The sequence below is a fragment of the Furipterus horrens genome, unplaced genomic scaffold, assembly GCF_987537825.1.
Source record: "Furipterus horrens unplaced genomic scaffold, mFurHor1.1.pri manual_scaffold_4, whole genome shotgun sequence".
Lineage (NCBI taxonomy): Eukaryota > Metazoa > Chordata > Mammalia > Chiroptera > Furipteridae > Furipterus > Furipterus horrens.
In genome coordinates, this window is record NW_028327174.1 from 136,764,489 (window position 1) to 136,784,154 (window position 19,666).

General features: G+C 41.5%; 1 protein-coding gene across 1 annotated transcript in view; it reads left to right on the plus strand.

The window, feature by feature from the left end:
• SLC24A2 (solute carrier family 24 member 2) overlaps positions 1–19,666 on the plus strand; it is a 243,780-nt gene that overhangs the window by 184,959 nt on the left and 39,155 nt on the right. Inside the window, exon 4 of the mRNA XM_090275816.1 lies at positions 4,669–4,719. Coding sequence (XP_090131942.1) covers positions 4,669–4,719 — 51 coding nt within the window. The remainder of the gene's footprint in view (positions 1–4,668; positions 4,720–19,666) is intronic.

Here is a 19,666-nt window from a genome sequence, read left to right on the forward strand (position 1 = left end):
CCCCATAAATCTGAGAATAGAAGAGCAGGACTGGTGATGAATTGTTTTGAAACACTGTTCCCGACATGGCAGCATATCTGTTGTTACTGAACAACAATTACCTACTTACAGCCTCTGTAAATAGTGTAGAATTTGTTTTAACAAACCTGTATAAAATTCCCAGTTCTCTAACTGCTCTGCTCCATGGCCCATGGGTTCTCCCTCACTCTTCCTGATGGTGCTTGCAGTTATAGAGCTGCCCATTATTGAAGGCTTGGTGGGTGTCATTATCTCATCTACTCTTCACCACAGCTTTCTAGGGGAGATACAGTTATGCCCCTTTATAGCTGAGGACACAGAGGCTCAGAAAGGTGAAACCAATTTGCTCAAAGTCACACAGCTAGTAAGTAGCAGATCTGGGGTTCAAATGTACACCTTGGCTTCAAACCCCATATTCTCAACTTCTATTTACTACTGAAAATAATACTTTCAGGGGTATGATATAATCCAGTATCTATACAAACCTTTTTAGATAGATACTAGACAATTTTACCAAGAAATTACTGTCTTCATTGAGAAAGCCTTAATTTCTAGGTAGTCATGAGCAGCTCACACCAATACCCAAAGTAAAGTAGCTCTTTGATCTTTAAAAAATTAATTATTTTTTTCCATCAGCCACTTAAGTAATAAATACTTATTCTCATTTATTTCTCTATCTCTACATTATATTCCAATTAAATGAACTCCACATGGATGCTTCTGTTGACTTTTCTTCTATGAGGGGGACCCCTCAAAAATGGAATTATTTTCTGAAGGGCAGGCCCCTTGTAGGACAGGCTTTCCTGCTTGGTGAGTGTTCTAGGAGCCCATCTATATCAGTGTACAGGCTGGTGCTGTGAGAGACTGCGTTCAGCTTCAGTGAAGTTTTTTTGAAGATTATCAGCACATTTGTCCATTTCACAGTGGGTAATTTACAAGCACACCTGCCCATAGCATACCGAGTGCTCTGCAGTTTTTGACCAAAAACAGAATGACTCCTGTGCCCCACCATCCCTATTCACCCAATATTGCCCCAAGGGAATTTTTTGTTTCCTCAAATGACAAGTCCACAAAGGGAAGTGTTTTGCTGATGTGGAAGAGGTGAAACAAAAAAATGGCAGAAGCACTAAAAGGCATCAAAATTGACAAGTTCAAAACTTATTTGAGAAGTGGAAAAAACATCTCAGTAGATGTATTGCATCAAATAAAAAGTACTTTGAAGATGACTGAAGTTTAAACATGGAAGAATAAATACACAATTTTTTATAAGTAAATTCTGGGTTTTTTGGGGGGTTCCCCACCTGGCATATATTAGAGTTTTTGAAGCCCTGAAATGTGAAAAGCCATTCTTCTGCTGCTCTTAACTGGGGAGTTTTGCTGAAAAGGGGTTCAGAGTGCAACAGGCCTCCAGAGTGGAGCTGAGAAAGTCAGTGTGGAAGGAGGAATCAGTGTCCCTGTCCCTCTTCAGAAAGGAAAATTAGGAACCCAAAATATTAGTTTTACTCACAGATTCTTTGAGACTGAAGACCAGGCTCTTCCCTTGATTTGTCAACTATAAAGTATGAACAAGAACTCAAAGGTATCTTAAAGCCAGGTAGTGATGTTGGTGACAAGACCTGGAAGGAAGCAGACTGAAGAATGACAAAAGATTCTCCCGCTCCTAGAGATCTGGGAGCTCAATGCCTCTGGCGCAGGCTGTCCAAACGGAATGGAAGCAAGCGTGGTCACCATGGTAGGCAGCATTCATGACCAGTTTACAATTCATCTCAAACCACTGAGTTCTGGAAGGTTTTCTTAGGCTGTGTGGGCTTCCTAGAAACGTTATGGGGAAGAGCCACCATGTGGTACCCAGGACAGTATTCACATGTGATTCATCCCTCTTCTCATCCTGGCTTCCTCTTAGTTGATCTAATGGATATTACTAAATAATATTCAATGGCACTCTCTTGAACTCCCTTACTTTTTCCCTCCTATCCCAAAGAAGCTCAGTTTGGATTAGGACAGAGTGAATCCCAATCCAAGGTGCCTTGATCATTCTCCAAGAGCAGTGTGCTGACTGGAGGCAATGGCTCCATGGAGGTGAATTTTCACTCTCAGGACACAATGGCTGAGACCACTTTCCATGAGGCATCCATGGGCTGTAGGACACCAGCCAGGGGCATGATGTGCTCTGACTTATGTGTGCGTGTTGTAGTCGTCCTAGCCGCATGTCACACCCCTCTTCCTGCGCCTCCTGAAGCCCTGGTTTAGGGAAGACAGCCCCAGCTCTTGGAGATGTTGCCCTGACCACTTGCAAACACTGGACTTTACGTCTCACCATCCCATTGTTGTCAGTGATAAAGACCCTGTTCTAGCAGGCTGGTTTTCTTCACATTCTTCTCTGCCTTCTCTTTAGTAAGACACAAACACAGTTCCCTTCACTTGGGCAGGTATTGTCCCCTTGCCCTCCTTCCTCACTATGCTTTGCATTGCTACATCACCTGTTGCTATTCAGCTTTTCACTACTTTATTCTCTCTTCCACCATTTTTATTCTATTTTTTATATGTTCTGTTCAGTTCTTGTCCTTCTGTCCCATTGACCATCCAAGGAAGCAACTGAGAAGCAGTCTAGACATAGTCATAGCAGTAAGACTGTGTGAGCTATACCAGACACAAACAGTTCCAGTTTCAACTACATAAAAATAAAATAATTAAAGAATATGATTGTATTTATTTATACCTGGTTCCACAAAAGACAAGGTAAAGAATAATCACATCTGCCACAAGCAGATGTTTGAAAATTTGGGATTAATACAGGAAAATGAGTGTGTACATACAGAGAGGTTGCAGCTAAAAAGATTCATAAAAATGCAGTGATACATCTTCACTGCATAAAATATGTTTTATGCCCAACTTTGAGAACACAGAGACATCCACGTTCTGTTTCCTGAGCAAATAATAGAGAAGAACAGCTGCTTTTCCTGCTGCTTTACCTCAGGGAAGGAGTAAAGGTTACAAAAAAATTAGTTGGCTGATATAATCCATCAATTTAATGCAAGGCTACACACATACACACACACACACACACACACACACACACGTTATGTGTAAAGCCACCATGAGCACATGTTTAATATTTATGAAGGTATTTAGATTATTTAAGAATTTCATACTTGTGCCATGTCATGTATGTAATAGACTACTATTCTTAAAATACCAGAAAAAAATTATATATTTCACTGAAGACAATCCCCATAAATCATTTTTTTAAAAAAACTTTCTTGTTACTTACACAAAATTCAACTTTTTATTTAAGCATTTGCATCCTTTGTCAAGAATCTGACAAAATCCAGAATAGGGTGCTTTTTGCAGAAACATAAAGATGAGGTGATTTTTCTTTGCAATGCATAATTTTGGATTATTGGTGTGTTAAAAATAACTTAAGGTAAAATTTTAAACACACGGAAAAAGAATATATTTAGAATGCATAATAGAAATATAAAATAGAAGAATATCATTGTGTATTAAGCTAGAGCGTTCATCTTGAACACAAAACCCATCAATTATTAGTTGATTCATATGTGGATTTTCTATGGCTACCCAAGTTAATGAGCCTTGGAAACTTTCTGCAGAATCACAGTGATCTCTCTCGAGTCTAGTTAACTTTTTGAAGTTCATTTTGAGAGTGTTGTCACACCAGAAAAAAATATTTTCTTAACTTTCTCACAATGTTGCTTTAAAAATCTAGAATTTTCAGATTAACAATAATAAAGTTTCTATTTCAGAACTGAAGTAAAACACACACACACACACACAGAGAGAAATGGTACATCCCCACTTCCTCCCCCACCTCACCCCAAACTGCCACTCCCATCCCACAGCTGACTCAGGATAGCTCACTTGTTGCCAGTGGTTTTCATTACAGGGAGTCCTTTGGTGATCTGCACACAGGAGAGGCTGCTGGTCAGCTCCTGCTGCCTGCAGACTACAAGCAGCAGGCGAAGTCTTGATCTGGGAGTTGCAGCTGCTTTGCCAGGTGGTCTTCCCTGGAAATGGGCTTCCCTCTTCCACCCAGAGCACTCTGCACTTTTCACAGCTCCTCCCAAAATGCTGCACCCATGGTATTCACTGCTTTCTGTCTAAAATGCTAGATAAGAATATAAAAGGTTTTTCATTGTTGGTTTTCCCAGGTAGCCTTCCTTAATCTCTAGGAGGTTGTTCTGTTGCAGAAGAACCGTGACATGAACTCCTGGGACTGCTGTTCCATGTGAAGAAATCCAGTGTTCACAAGCCTCAGTGGGCCCAGACATTGTCCTCATTCAGCCCTTTCTCTTGGGAATGTCACCTCTATAAAAACTATAGGGCTAGGCTAGACCTGGTATGAAGTTATCTTTGCTGAGTATTCTGTTTCATCAGATGTTAAAATCACTGTGTCCTATTCTATAATGCAGTGCACATCCTATCCACAGTGGAATAATATATTTTAAGTGATTTCTGAAAATGGGCCATGAAAACTGTCTGCCACATGGCCCATGTTTGCACATCTCTATATAGTTACGATTGAGGAATTTGACAGTATAACTCTGAATCTGATTAATTAAGAATGTGTAAAAAAAGTTCTTGCATTCCAGCTCGTTCCTTATCTTTGTGTCTTTTACTGTGATGTTGTAGAACTTGGATCATATGGAAAACTAAAATATTATGACACAATGACTGAAGAAGGTAAGAATGATTTTAGAATTGTATGCATTGGCTTTTTTTCATTTATGGTGTCTGTTGCTTGCCCATTTTTTAAGTCTTTTTTTTCCTCTTTGCATGACTTCAGTGACATTGTGTGATCTATTCTTCTTCTGCATTTTCGTCTAGTTTTTGCCATCACCTTTATTTGGAATTGGAGACGTGCAATACCATGGGTAATCATGTTATTCCATTCAAACGATCCAAGCCATCTCAATTGTGTAACACACTCAAAGAAATGGTGTCGGCAATGTAAACACAAGCACACACCTACTGTGTAAACATTGCTTCCTCCACATGTTCACAACAACATAAAGAAACACATCCAATCAACACTCTTCTTAAAATATGCCCTTAATTTCAGAGAGGGGAATATATTCTGGTGACATTCTGATTTATACAAAGGAATAAGCGAGCTAAAGTTGCTTCTAGACCCCACACCAGCTAGAGGCATGTTTCTGGCTCTGGAGGCTGTAGGCTCACATCCTCAGCTCCCACAGTTAGGCCTCACCATTCTAAGGGCATTAACTCTGAGAGCCCAGGGTCACCATTCCAGCCAGGAGAATTGCATGTATTGAGATTCACCCTCTGTGAGCTTGGGCATATCATTTTAACCGTGTCCCCTGGGTAAATGAAGTCTGACGGAAATTTATTCTTAAATGGATTTATTAATAAAGTCCAGGCACTCTCCCAGAGCTCAACCTTGCCCCAGTCAGAATCCCTGTTCTGGAATAAGATCACCATGGATGAGCAGTTTGGAAATTTTGCATTCTTGTAAAGGGAGTTGTCCTATTGCCCTATCCCCCCATCTCACCCCACACATAACCTCCACCTTTTGAATAATAAATAATACATGTAGGTGATGAAAACATTTGGGGTTTTTACATGAGTTATACACTGAAATTGACAAGAAATCAGAAGGTACCCTAGAAGGAGAATCAGCTATTTTTATCCTTCAGCGTGACAGATAACTCCCAAATGTGTTGCATATCTTGTTTTCAGCTTCTAGTATTTCTAAGTTGCCTTAGCTTGCCAAAGATTTCCTAGTTGCTTTGCATGCAAGTACATCTGAAAGCCCTTGGTAAGAGGAAGCCCCTTCGCAGCCCCTCTCCACTCTGGTTTCTGCACTACACCCAGGTCCTCTCTGCTGCTATCCCTGTGCTTTCAAATAGCCACTGTGATGTTTCCTAAAGCAGCAGGCTTTAGGATTAGGATCTCAGACTGGGCCCGTCCAACAACTTGGGGAAATGCAGACTCTTGGGAGTCAGAGACCCACGGGCAGAAATTTCCTATGAGAATAAGTGTCCTACCACTGAGAGGATAGAAAGGACAACCAAAGCTTAAAGGAAGACCCCTGTCCCAGCTGTTCTTTTCATTCTGTGTCTTCAGGCCACCTTGATTTTTAGTGGTGATTGGCTTTAGAAGCCAACTCTTGGGACTCACTTACTTTATAATTTGATCACTCTTCTGGCATCTCCTGAGCCCCAGCCTCGATTTCATGGCTCAGGTGGCAGGTAGGTTTGTTAGCTTCTACCTGACCTGTCATAACTTTTCACTTTCTTTACTCCATTCCGTCCTTAGCCTTCCGTCTTTAGGTTCCCATGCCCAGGGCAGCTTCCACCTCCCTGTTGCCTCGGTTGCCCCATTTCTCCCCTATCCTGTTTCCTTCTTTCCTTTTTTCACATCCATTTGAGTGAGCATTGCTGTCCAAATGTCCCCGTCCTCCTCCTCCATACACCAGATCACATGAAGATGCAAAAATGCTACTTGCAATTTGATGATTTCACTTGATATTGGCTGGGCTTTCTAGGCAGGAAAGCAAAGTCAAAATCATGTCTGCAATGAAAACCATGGCTGGTCCTGGGTCTGGCACGGTGTGAAATTGTGTTCAGGGGTCCTCGCTCATCACCTTAAACATTTCTTATTCTTCTCTTGACTTTTCTATCCCTTCATGCATATCCCTTTGTGCTCTGTTTTTAGCTGAACATGTATCCTCATCACAGTGATAGCTAATGGTAACTAAGGCAGCATTTTAAAAGTGACTTCTATGAAATACTGGTTTCATATGATGTCACTAGAAATTTTATAACAACCTGGGGGGAAAAAAAGCAGGATTTATTTCATAGTTAAGCAAGTGGGAGAGCTTCTAAGTTAAGCTAAATAGGCTCCTTTACCATGTGCGTTGGAGCCTTCAGTGCTACTGTGTACCGTGGCATAGAGTAAGTCGTGAAGAGGAATGGACTTCGCAGTATTCCCCAGACTGCATCTGCTAGAGAACCCATCCTTCCATGGAGCCTGTTGTGGAACTGATTTGGAAATGCCGACTAAGGTGTTATCTTTCACCTGGAATAAGAACCTCTGGAAGGTTAGTCTTCGAAGTCATAGCAGCCCTTGTCAGTACTCATAGTGCAGGAGGGCTCCATCCAGACACATCCAATCACACTCTTTGGCAGTTGCTCCCTTGACAAGCCAAGCCTGGCTTTAACCTAATTCTGGGGTTCCATCTAAAAGACTCAGCACTAGCTCAGGAACCTCAGACCTGGCAACCACCATGCGGGATTTCTTTAAATTCTCCAGGGCCTCTCACTTCCCATGGAAAATAACAATAACTTTGAGTTATGTCACTTCCATGTTGTACAATTTAAGGAAATACAATTAAGATGAAGATGTCTGGCAACAGTGGACTAGCCAGCCTTCAAGAAATACCCCCTCTGTTGAAGCATTTCTTTTCACAACTTTAGAAAAGTGACTAGCCCTTGAGCAGAACTTTATTATGGTTGCCCATGTTCAGTCATTGTTTGTAACTATTTTCAGGGAATTCTCTGGATGTTGGGTGAAGTCAGATACCTGCAATTAAGCCTTTTTATTTCTCCCTAAAATGGAAAGATGGATTATATGTGCCACACCATCCTAAGAGATATTGAGTGATGATTTCCCAAATATAGAAAATGGTTTGACACCTATTCAGTTCATTATATGAGCACCTCCTATGTGAGAGTTGCTCTGCTAGGTGCTTTGGAGAAACACAAGATTAAAAGGTAGGCAATTGGTTCCCATGGAACTTGTAGACAGGAAGAGAAATAAAACAGCAATCACTGAGCCTCCAGGAAGAAAGTGGTAAGTACTGTAAATATTCAGAAGAAGATGGCAGACTACAGGAGTAGGAAAGATTGCTTTCAACTGGGGGGAAGATTTTGTGGAGAAAGTGATCTTTGAACTGGCCCCAAAGGGTCAGTAAACATGAGTTACATTGCGGGCGGGGGAGTGATAAGTTCTCACCTCCCGGGCTGAGAGAGAGATGAATGGGTGGAAAACACCAGCCTTTACTGGGTACCCCCTGCCTGCTGGGTGCAGTGCTGTGAGCTTTATATATTCTGTGTTATTTAATCCTTAAAATGATCCCACAAGGTAGATTTTATTGAAGATGAGGAAACCAAAGCTCAAAGAAGTGTTTTATTAAGACGAGGAGACAGACTCAGAGAAACCAGTAATTTGCTCCGGGACTCAGGCAGAAAGTTGTGAGGGAGGGAGGACCTCGTCTCGGGACTGTGACTTCCCCGGGCCTGCTGCCCCCGCTCCCCGGTGCTTAGCCGTTCAGGGTGGTATGCGGACAGCACAGACTGGCTACCAGAGGGGAAGGAGGGCTTGGTGGAGGCCACTTAAAGGGAAAGATTTGAACCACAAACCCAGAATAAGGACACTGTAGAATGAGCAAGGAGCTACTGAATAAAACAAACCCCTACTTGAACACTTTGCCCTAAAAAGTTTATTTTAATAAAACAATACACTCACTCTTGGACACTGAACAAAATCATGATATTTTTGCAGAATTTGTTCTTTCCCTTAGGGCACTTTTCCTTTCTTCCTTGTCTTCAGGTGCCCTAGGCTGTAACCTGGAGCAGCTCCTTGGGCCACACCCAACCTCCTCTCCCACCCCAAGCCAATCAGAATTGTACCCCCTCATTCATTTATCCCCTCATGCGCAGTTAGTGCTGACTGGGTCCGACAACACTCAGTAAGTATGTCCCAGGCACTAGACTGGATGCAGTGCCTGTGGAGATTAAAGGCAGCCCTTCCCCCAAAGAGCACAAAATCTACTGAGGGACGCAGGCGGGGAGATGACTGCTGGGATGGGCAGGTCTGAGCTGCTGGGGGAGCCCAGTGGGAGGCGGCTCCACTGCCTCAGTCCTGCTCCCAAGAGGACAGCTGTCTCACTGGCCACCTGATATTACCGTTCACTTAATAGTGATCAAGTGTATGTTCTGGATGAGATATTTTACTAGATCAGCAAGCTGCATTCCTCCCAAGGACTATATTTTCTTCTGCAACAAGATGTGTCCAGATATACAAACAAATGACTCTAGCAGTAGTCTTTTGGTGACCTTGGGTCCCCCCTACATGAGCAGCCATCCCTTTATCTCCTCATAGGGTGATACTGCCTATTCTTGGAAAAGCAGTCTCCAATTTTACTTGAAGTTAATAACCCATAGTTTATTTCTCATTTGCAGATATGCAAATTTCATGCCATTGTCACTCTGGAAAATTCTCAATAAATTGAACTTGGCTTCCTTACTAATATTACTCTAGAAAAAAATATAAAAAGCTAGTTAAAAGAAACAATTTATGCAATAGAACAAGATGAATTAAAAGGAGAAGAGACCTTATCACTAATGGTTTTATAAAGAACTGCTAATGTTTGTGCCTCAGAGATAAGTATTCATAGAAACAAATAGGCAGGTAGGTAGGTAGGCAGAAACCCTGACTAATATCTTGCAAAGAAGTGATGTCTGGGGAAAGTCACCATCAATGGATTATCCTAGACTTATTGTCACTTAACAGAAGCCATTCTAGAAAATTAATTTCTCCACTATTTAAGAAGTCCATTTTTGTTTCTTTGTAGAAGAAAAAAAGATAGAAAAAGTGTAATATCAAGGCCAAAAGAAGTTATAATGATCTTTTCCTCAATGAAATTAGCACTACTATTTCATAACAACCAACAGCCCTTTTACGAAGCTGAGAAACTTAATAATGTCTCACATGAATGAATCATGGGGTCCTAAATTAGGCATGTGGCTGAGTATTGAAAATAACCATTATCTCAAATAAACAAAAGCACCTCCAGTTCACCTAGTCTAGCCAGTCATTTGATATTAATAATTACAGTGAAATAGTCCAGTACTTTCTCAAAGAGAAATTGAATTTTGGGGTTCCCTTTGATAGTGTTTTTTATTGCCCAAGATGTATTCTCTGAAAATTTAGTAATAAAATAGGTCCTTGCTGTTATCTGTGACCTTCACATTATATTTAAATCCTTGCTTGAATATGAGACTCTGTTATATACAATGATATAGCAGGTAGGATAAGTTCCACTGTATATAGCAGAAAATCCAGATTAAGAATGGCTAAGTCAGATAGAAGTTTACTTCTCTCTCAAGTAAAAGAGGTCCAGGAGCAGGCTATACATGGCACATATGGAGGCTCCACAATAATCCAAGACCCAGGCTCCTTCCATTCTTCTGCTCCATCACCCTTGTATTTGACTTTCAACCTCAAGAGCACCTCATGGTCCAAGGTGGATGCTGCTAGAGCTCCAGCCATCCTGTCTGTATTCCTGGAAGGAGAAAAAGCAAAAGTGATTTTCCCCATCTGTTTTTTCTTGTTTTTAAGGAGACTTGGTTTTAGATCCTCCCAGTAAAATGGCCCAAATCTCAGTTACCCCTAATTTCAAGGAAGTTTGAAAATGTAGCTTATTAAACTGGATGATTAACTGTCCCGATAATATAGGTATTATGTCATTAGATAGGCAACATGCAATGTCTCCCAAAAGAAAAATATCACTTTTGGATAACTATATGTCAATGAGGAAGACTAAGAGCAGAGCAAGCTACACATATGTCAGGGCTCAGGTTAAGTTTGAGTTACCTATGAGATTTCCGAACAGAGATGTGGAAAAAGCAGTAGATATAGAATCTGATCTTGGGAGAGATGTCAGGGCTATGGATATAAATTTGGGAGTCATACAATATAGATTTTATTTGAAGCTACGGAACTGAATAAGAATACCTAACTAATGAATAGGGAAGAGGAATCGACCCTGAGTACTCCAAAATTTAGAGTCTGGGAAGAAGGGGGAGTCCCAGCAAAGGAGACTGGGTTGGGCATAGAACCAGGAGAGACTGGCATCCCAAAAGCCAAGAGAGGAACAGTTCCAAAGAAGGGCAGAGAAAAGATGATAGCATCAATGAATTGACCATCAAGATTGAAGAATTGTTTCAGCAGACAGGGAAAAAGTGATGGGCAGAAAGTGAGATGCTTCAAATCAGGAGTTTGGAAGTGGTGCAGGTACTGCTACTAAAAGGTATAGGGTCTGACTGCAGCAGAGGTTGGGTAAGGTAAGCCAGGGGGCAAGGGGACCTGGAAGTAAGTAGGTTAGGATGGCGAGGAACCAAGCCTTGCAGGGCCCGCCTGTGTACAATTACCGAGGATGGTGACAGGAGTGATGGTGGAAAGAAAAGTAGCAAACCGGGTTCTGATGTCTTCAGGAGCTCAGGGAGGGTGGCAGGAAGTCATTTGGAGTAGAGGTAGTAGAGCTCGTTCACTTGTGCTTCAGAGGGAGGAAAAATGGTCCAGATGTAGTGAGGGAGAGAGGATAGAAAGTGGGTGTTTGGGGAGACAGGAAGCTGTCACTTTCAAGGTGCACGGGAGAAAACAGGCCTTCAGGAAACAGCAAGTTTCAGTTGGAACAAAAAGGCAAAGAGCACATTCAGAGAAGAAGTTAAGGACATAGAGGTAGATTTATTGATGCTGGAGCGGGGTGGGGGTGGAGTCAGGTCAGGGACTTTCAGATCCACATCGTAATGAAGGTCTGGATGGTGATGGATGATGACTCGGGGGCTGTGCTGAAGCAGGCGAGGGTGCGGCATGGAATGAGAGCAACCTAACAACGTGTTAGAAGTTCTTACTTGGAATGGACCCCATAGACAGTTTGCAGTGATAGAGTCTGTCTTTCCAGAAGAAAGGAGATTAACCATTCATTTTTATTATAAAAATATTGCATACATACAGAAGTAGGTAAAAAGCAAACACTATGTAAGATAAGACAATAAAAGTGACTTTTCCTTTTACCCCCAGATTCTATGCGTTCCTTAGAGATGACCACTTTTATCAGTTTTAACATATTCTCTCTATTTTTTTTTTCTATACAATGTTCTATTCCTGGCTTTTGTTTATTAATATATCTTGGAGATATTTCTGTATCAGCACTTTTAGAATTTCCTCATTCCTTTTGGCAGCTGCATAGTATTCCACTGTGTGGCTCCTCCGTGGTGGGTTCAATCAGTCCCCTGTTGATGAACATCTAGGATATTTCCAGTTTTATTTATCTAGTTAATACAACAGTGCTACATGAGCATCTTCTTTACCCACACAATAAACTCTACTGAGCAAGTGATATGTACAATAAATATTTAGAAATAGAAATACCAGATCAACAGATATACACATTACAAATTTTGAAAGATATCGCCAAATTGCCCTCCAAAGGAATTGTACCAATGTATACTTCCACTAACAGGGAATAAATTTAAGTAAGTCCTCTGAACAGAGATTCAAACTGACTTCATTACAAAGCAGATAAGTGTTTGTAATGTAACTACCTTCTAATTTATTTGCTTTAGAAACCTGAATTTTTACCAAAGTTGGTTTAAAGCCAGGGTGCAGTTAGGATCAAAATCTTTGTCCTCTCTAAATTAAATGACAAGGTCGTTCCTCCTTCACAGAATATCCAATTTCCACCGCAGCATGTGCCCTTCTTACCTCCAGATTATTCCCCGCAGAAAGTCTGAGCAGGGCGCTGCAAGTTAACTTGCTACCTTCCAATTACAACAGCAGAGCTCCGTTGTGCACAGACACCATTTCCAGTACCATGTTGTGTTTCATTCATTCCAGGTTTATGGTTTAACTCATTCAGTCCAACTTCCCATAACCAGAGGACTTTTCTAGGCTCTTGGGAACAGATGCTCTTGATAAGGCTGGGCCTTATCCAAAAAACACATGTATTTAACTCACCGGTTATTAACCATATCACTTTTTTTAGAGATGTATTCTGAAAAGTATCTCCCTGGGACTGGATTTTAGGAAGACAGCAACCTAGTGAATATGCATAACCAGACTAACCAGCTAGTAACTAGCATCGAATCTGTCAGAGAAGACCAAACCAGCTGTGTGGGTAAATCCATGGTCTTCCTGAAAACCAGGACCAAGGAAGTCTTCTGATTAGAATACATCCAGCTTCTCAAACTTCATTGCATCTTATTTTCATGATACAAACTGTCAGCAGTAAAAGCAGAAAGATTGGATCTGGCAAGTGAAGGCAGATTTTGCCACATTGCATATGTAGAAGGTGTTAAGTGGCAGCAGAAGGCAAACACTGTGAATGCTTCTTTTTGTCTATTTCTGACATCCCTAGAGCTGAAAATGTTCAGTTGCCTTCATCAGTCACACTTAAATACTGTTACTATATATTAATAATATAATTTTCCATCCCCATAAAGCATGTGCTTTAATTTTTTTTAAAAAGTGGGGATGTGTTTTACCAGGAGGCTAGCAAGTTCAGATGAGTATGGTAAGTTTCTCTTTTGATTAAATCTGAAATGAACTGAATCATCTCATTTTAGTCATGGGCCACTAAACCTGCATCATTTAGTGAAGAACTCTGAGCATGTGTTCACACTTCTGTTGCAAACCCACATTTCAAGTGAGATAGGCAGGCATCAGTTTGCAATGAAAAGTTGAGGATTCAAAAAAAAAAAAAAGGAAAATAGAAACTGAGGCTAACTGACAATTCACAGACACATGAAATCCAGGTGATAGGAGATGAGGTATGTTCATGAAATAGTGGCTGCTACTGAATAAACGTCAACCAAATCCAAAACCTTTCACTTTGCATCTTGATAAACAATGAGGCAATATATAGATTCATCATAAGAAAAAAATTTTTAAGTTTTGTTTTTTTATAGATAAGCCAGAGTAACTATTCAACACATATTTATTGGGCACCTCCTATTTGCCAGGTGCTGCAAACAAATCAAAACTCTGCCCAAATGGATAGATTGATGTTGCAACTCATCTGCAGAGAGACATACCCAAGAAATGGGCTCTGGCAGACGGACTCGGAAGAGATCTTTCCACATTAGGTGGTAATGGGGCTCAATGTTGGCAAATCTTGGGGTCTGAGTCCTGCCTTAGTAAAGTGAGTCTTTTTTTGTTTCCCTCATAGATATCCACAGGGTGCAAGGGATGGGAACAAGAAGAAGACAGTCATTCACACCTTTTATCTGGCAGCCCCTACGTAGCTCAGAACTCATGGGCTGAGATCAAACAAACCCCTTCGAGAATTTCTGTGTGTGGGCCATTTGTATCTGTATATGAGATAGAATTGTTCAGAAAATTAAGTTCCTAAAATAACAAAGCAGATGACCTAAAATGATAAAGAACGTTAGCTCTCAAGCAGTGTCAGCCTCGGCTAAGGTCATTGAGTTTGCCCTTCTGCTGAAGCAGTGTATGGAAGCATCTGATACCTGCTGCAAGGTCTGGGGTTTGTAAAATTCCAATTTTGCCTGACCTTGATTTAATTACCTTCTTTTTAAATGTTTGTCAAAAAAGACAAACTTTAACTGTAAACACTATTAGACTTCAGAAACTCAATCACAGCATTAACTGAGAAGAGACTCCAGTGAGTTTCCTGCAGCAGTTTCTGGCCCTTCCTTTTTTCTCTTCCCCCGATGGGAAAGTAAACTCTGAATAGATTATCATACAGCAAGCACTCCAAACACCTCAAGCACAAGCATATGCACACACACACACACACACACACACATACACATTTCCTTCTTTGTCGTTTGTGTTAATGGCTGTATGTTCATAAACCCTTACTGAGTACAAGCCTAAGAAGTAAGCTCTGGGCGGATGGATGGATGAAAAACAGCATCCCTGTCCATGAGGGGCACACAGGCTGCATGGGGAGAGGGTCAGTAAACCACCACTGAGGCTCCATGATAACTGCTATGATAGCATAGGGATCAGGGACCTTTAATAGAGAAATGTGCCAGGGTGTCTTGCCCACCCAGGAAAAGGGCTGAGGGAAAGCTTCCTGAAAGATAAGATGCCTAAATCAGAATCATAAAAAGGAATAACACAAGCAAATAAGTGTGGAGCATTCCAAGCCCTGTGAAGGATAAACTGAGGGATGCCAGCAAAGCAATTAAAAACTGAGAGACCAGCTGAGAGGTTGTAACCAACATCCAGGCTGGAAAGTTTAGAGATAAAGTGTTCAAAGGTTGAGTCAAAAGGGACTTGGCAACTAATTGGGTGGGGATAAGAGATGGCTGGAAAATACTGGGCACGTGGAAATCACCAAAGGAAAATACAAGCAGAAGAGCCAGTTCCTCAGAAGGAAGACGACGTGGGGTTTGAGGCATGCTGAGTTTGACCATCAGAGGGACTTCCAAGTGTAGATGTTCAGAAGCCTGTAGATAAGAGGATCTGGGTCAGAGATCTGAATCTGGAGACCATTGACCTGCAGGTCGTAATCCATTGGGTCCTCAGAGAGAATGTGAGGAATGAGGAAGATAGACCAAGGAGGGAGCCCTGAGGAACGGTGACATTGAAGGTGCATTCTGGGAAGTCCTTGAAAATCAAAGAGGATTTCGAACAGAGGGGTGAGGAATGCCAGATGCCGCTGAGACATCCAATCACATGGAGGCAGAAAGTGTCCAAGAGTAGGTTCAGTGGAGTCGTGCTGACAAATGCCAGATGCAGAGTTAAGTAGTGAAAAAGGGACTCCTAGGACGCAGAGGCGCCAGCATAGACCTGTGAAGGGAAGGCGAGAGAGGCAGCGCCGGCAGGTAATCTGCAGTCAAGGGAAAGTTGAGGGAGACTTGACCATGATTCTATGCTGAGGGGAAGGGGAAGGACTGAAGACTGAAGATGATGGATTAGACAAAGTCTCTCGAGAGGAAAGAAATCAGAAGGAAGGACAAAATATTGATCTTAAAGACGTCAACTTTTGAAAAACATTGGAAACCTTCGCAAATATTTATGAAAACACTGATATTTCCAATGATAAAGTGACCCTACTGGGAGAGATCATAGAATCAATTCACACGTTGACAGCTCTGTTCTTTACACATGACTCTGAAGGTTATTATAAAAAATTATTTTTTAAATCTTTAATAAGGAAATCTGGCTGCTTCATTTCATTATATGATGTGTTTGACTACCACTTGAGATAACAATTATGTACATAGTCTCATTAATTACAGGAACTGGTCCTTTGATTATGTCTATAAATATAACTACAATTAAATTATGTTAATCACTTATTATGTGGCACATTCACAAAACACTAAAGACAGCTTACAAAATACTTCATTATAATACTAGTTTAGTTTCTTATGAATACCATCATAGTTTATAATAAATGGTTTTACATGGTGCTTCACAAAAATTAGAAAAAACAATTTGGAGGTTGTAGTTCAAAATATATTTAAAAATAAATGAACTCTTTGTCCTTGGAGTTTTTTGTTTAAAGTGAGATTATTACTTTGAATGTTTAGCTTTCAAGAATAAAAATCAGACCAGATTCTGTTAGGTGAATTTGCTGCCCTGTGAGGACAATTTATAAAATGAATAAGGAGTTTATTTCTTCAAGCTGCCAGGCAGTGCCTTGACTTGTGGTACTTTCACTATTCTCCGAGTTTCCATATCCTCCGGAGGGGGTCCCCTCATCAGAGCATGAATTTTAAGTCCTTGTTTCTTGTCTGTTTCTGGCTGTAGGCTGTAAACTACAGGGGGCCCCCCTGGATCTACTTTAATCACCAAACACTGCCTGGTACATAGCACATATTGGTTAATATTTGCAGATTGGAAGATTATTTGTAATTTGTACTGACTTGAAAGGAAAGCTCAGACTTCCCAGAAGAGCTTCACTGCAGTTCAGTGAGTGATGCGATGTGCCAAGCATTATTCTAAGACACTTATTGGGGGAATCAAAGATGCCAGAGACAGTCCCTTCCAAGAGAAGCCTGCCATCTCGTGGAGCAATCTGACATGTGGGCAGCATACTAGGGCTGTAACCGGGGCACAAAGTGCCATGGGAAGGATGGATTTCCTCTTGGGAAGGAGGGGTGTGGGTATGGATGGAGTAGGCTTCCAGTTGGGCCTTCAGTTAGGCCTTAACCAATGAGGAGCATCCAAATAAGGAAGGAGAAGCCAAAGCCCAGCCTTCCCGGCTCCGCTGCCTGCTGTGCTTATCGCCCCTCCTCTTCTAACACAAAAACTTCTGCCTCACCTTGTAGGCGCTGACCATGTGCAGAGGGGGCTGACTGAGGTGCTCCTCTGTCTTCCACCTCTTGAATATGAACAGCTAGTCCACCCCTTTTCTCTTATTTGCCTACAGAAAGTTCCTGGAGTCATGTGGATTCTCAGCCCCACGGGGCCATGGGCTTGGGTAGACCTGTACAGATTTACTTTGGGTCATTTACCAATAAGAAACATGTTAAATAGTTATAACCTCATCTGTTTGCCTGGCAACCACAAACACAAGCATTTATTGAGCCCTATACGGTGCTGGGGATATGATGGTAAACAAAACCAATGGAAATCCCTATCATCTGGAGCTTGGCTACTGATGGAAAGCAACAAATAATTAAGAGTAATAATGATATAGTATATTAGATGATGATAAATTCTTTAGAGAAAACAAACTAAGGGTAGAAAGTGCTGAGAGAAAAGCTGCAAATTTAAATAGCCTGCTCAAAGAAGCCTCAATGAAAGGGTGGCATTTGAACTAATACTTGAAGGACTTGAGAGTGAGCCCCATGGATCCCTGGAGAAAGAACATTCCAGGTAGAGGGACCAGCAAATACCATGGCCCTGAGGTGAGATAGTGCACAGTGTTTTCCAGAAATAGCCCGGAGGCCAGCACAGCAGGAACAGGGTGAGTTGGGAGAGGGGAAGGAGATGAGGCAGGGCAGTCTAGGTGAGGCTCACTGGATAGAATCTTACAGATCATTGTGAAGACTTTGGCTTTCACTTTGACCTGAGGAGCCACTGCAGGATTTTGCACAGAGAAATGAGTGGCATGACCTGATTGACTGATTAGTAAGGATGCCGGGCTGAGGTCACCCTAGGGAACAGAGAGGTAAAGGTAGAAGGAGAGACTAGTCAGGAAACTAGCAGAATTATTTCTGCCAGACCTACAGTTGGGTGGGACGGGGGGTGGGGGTGTTGAGGTTCAGAAATATTTTTAAAGTAGAGACAACAGATTTGCCAATGGATTGCATATGGGGTATGAAAGAAAGGAGCTCAGAATGACCCCAAGGTCAATGTCTGCTTGTTGCCACATCATTTCTGTTATGTGGCTTCTCAAATTGATGATGGAAGGTCTGCCTGGATAGAGTCCGTGCTTCCAGGAGGAAAAAAGGCAAGGAATGATCAGAAGGAAAGTTCAGGTGCACCTTTGCTTTTTAAGCTACCTGCCAAGCCTTAAATTACAAAGACGGAGACAGGAAAGCCAGAGCTGAAAACACAAAAATAGATTCAATTACGCTATTTTCAAGTCTCCCCTTCTGTTTCTTCTTTTTTCTCTCTCTCTCTCTTCTTCTACAAAACCAAGGTCTGTTCATGGACGTGTGTGTGTGCACCCCCTTTGCATCTATAGGCCCCTTTCGTCCCATCTCGGTGTGTTGCTGCTGCTCACATTGTTGTATCAGCCAGGAGATAATCTGACTGCCAACCCAAGGCTCCCTTATTACAGGCTTGGTGGGAAAGATGTAAAGGAATTTCCAGGGGCCATTTTAATTAGTTAACAGCAGGAGAGAAGCAAAATTCATTTCCTTTGAGTGAACAGAACCTCCAAAGATGATTTTTTTGCGGCAACTTGGGGCTTCTGTATTATGTCAATCAGAGTGATTGAGTCAAAGATTTGGATTCCTGGTTGTTTTTCCAAGTTCATTCTTGTTCACATTAGGCCCTTATGCTTTGATCTTTTCCTTCCACACCTCCCTACCACCCCTTCAACACACACTCCTGGGGACCCTTAGCTGGTATTCTTTGGAAAACTGCAAACCAAAGTAAACTATATTAAAATTGTGCACTAGGTTTTGATGTAGGTGCCTCACAATTTAAGCAGACTTTGCTATTTTTAGACTTTAAGTATACAAATACCGATAAAAATACAATTTAAGGGTTTACACTGAACTTAAGTATATTTTTAAGGTTACCTTAAACCATGAAAAGTACTCAAAAATGCCTTGATTCTTTACCCCCAGGCACAAAGCACAGTTGTTTCTTAGATCTCTTTCCCTCAGTATTGGCATCAACCATTCTGGCAGCACGGAGCTGGCGCCTGAAATAGTTTATTGAAGCAATCCCTTTACCACCTAGGTCTCCTCCCCCTGAGGCTGCTAAGCATCAGTTCAGTTTTGAATATCAGTCTTTTTATTTTCAGTAATTTATGGGGAAAATGTCTTCTCATTCACTTTCATAATAATAACCCTTTCTGAGTAAATTCCTGAGCATTTACTGTGTCGGCCATCTAAACCCCTGATGTGCATTAATGCACTGAGCCTTCCAACAAATGTATGAGATGGGTGTTCTTATGATCCTCATTTTAAAATTCAGAGCCTGAAATACAGAGGAGTTAAAACTCTGGAAGTTAAAAGTCAGGAAGTTCTTTTGAGCCAACCCAAGCCCATTGTGCGGCTGCAGTAGCTCCTTGCCTGTACTCTGCCTGCACAGGAGATGGGAAAAAGCTGACCACCTTTTTTTCCTTTGTAAGATTGCAAAGGTATCAATGTTTAAAACACAGAAGGACAGCTCTATCACCTTGACCTTCTCAATTTCAGGAAAATACAAAGTGATCCTTTTCCTA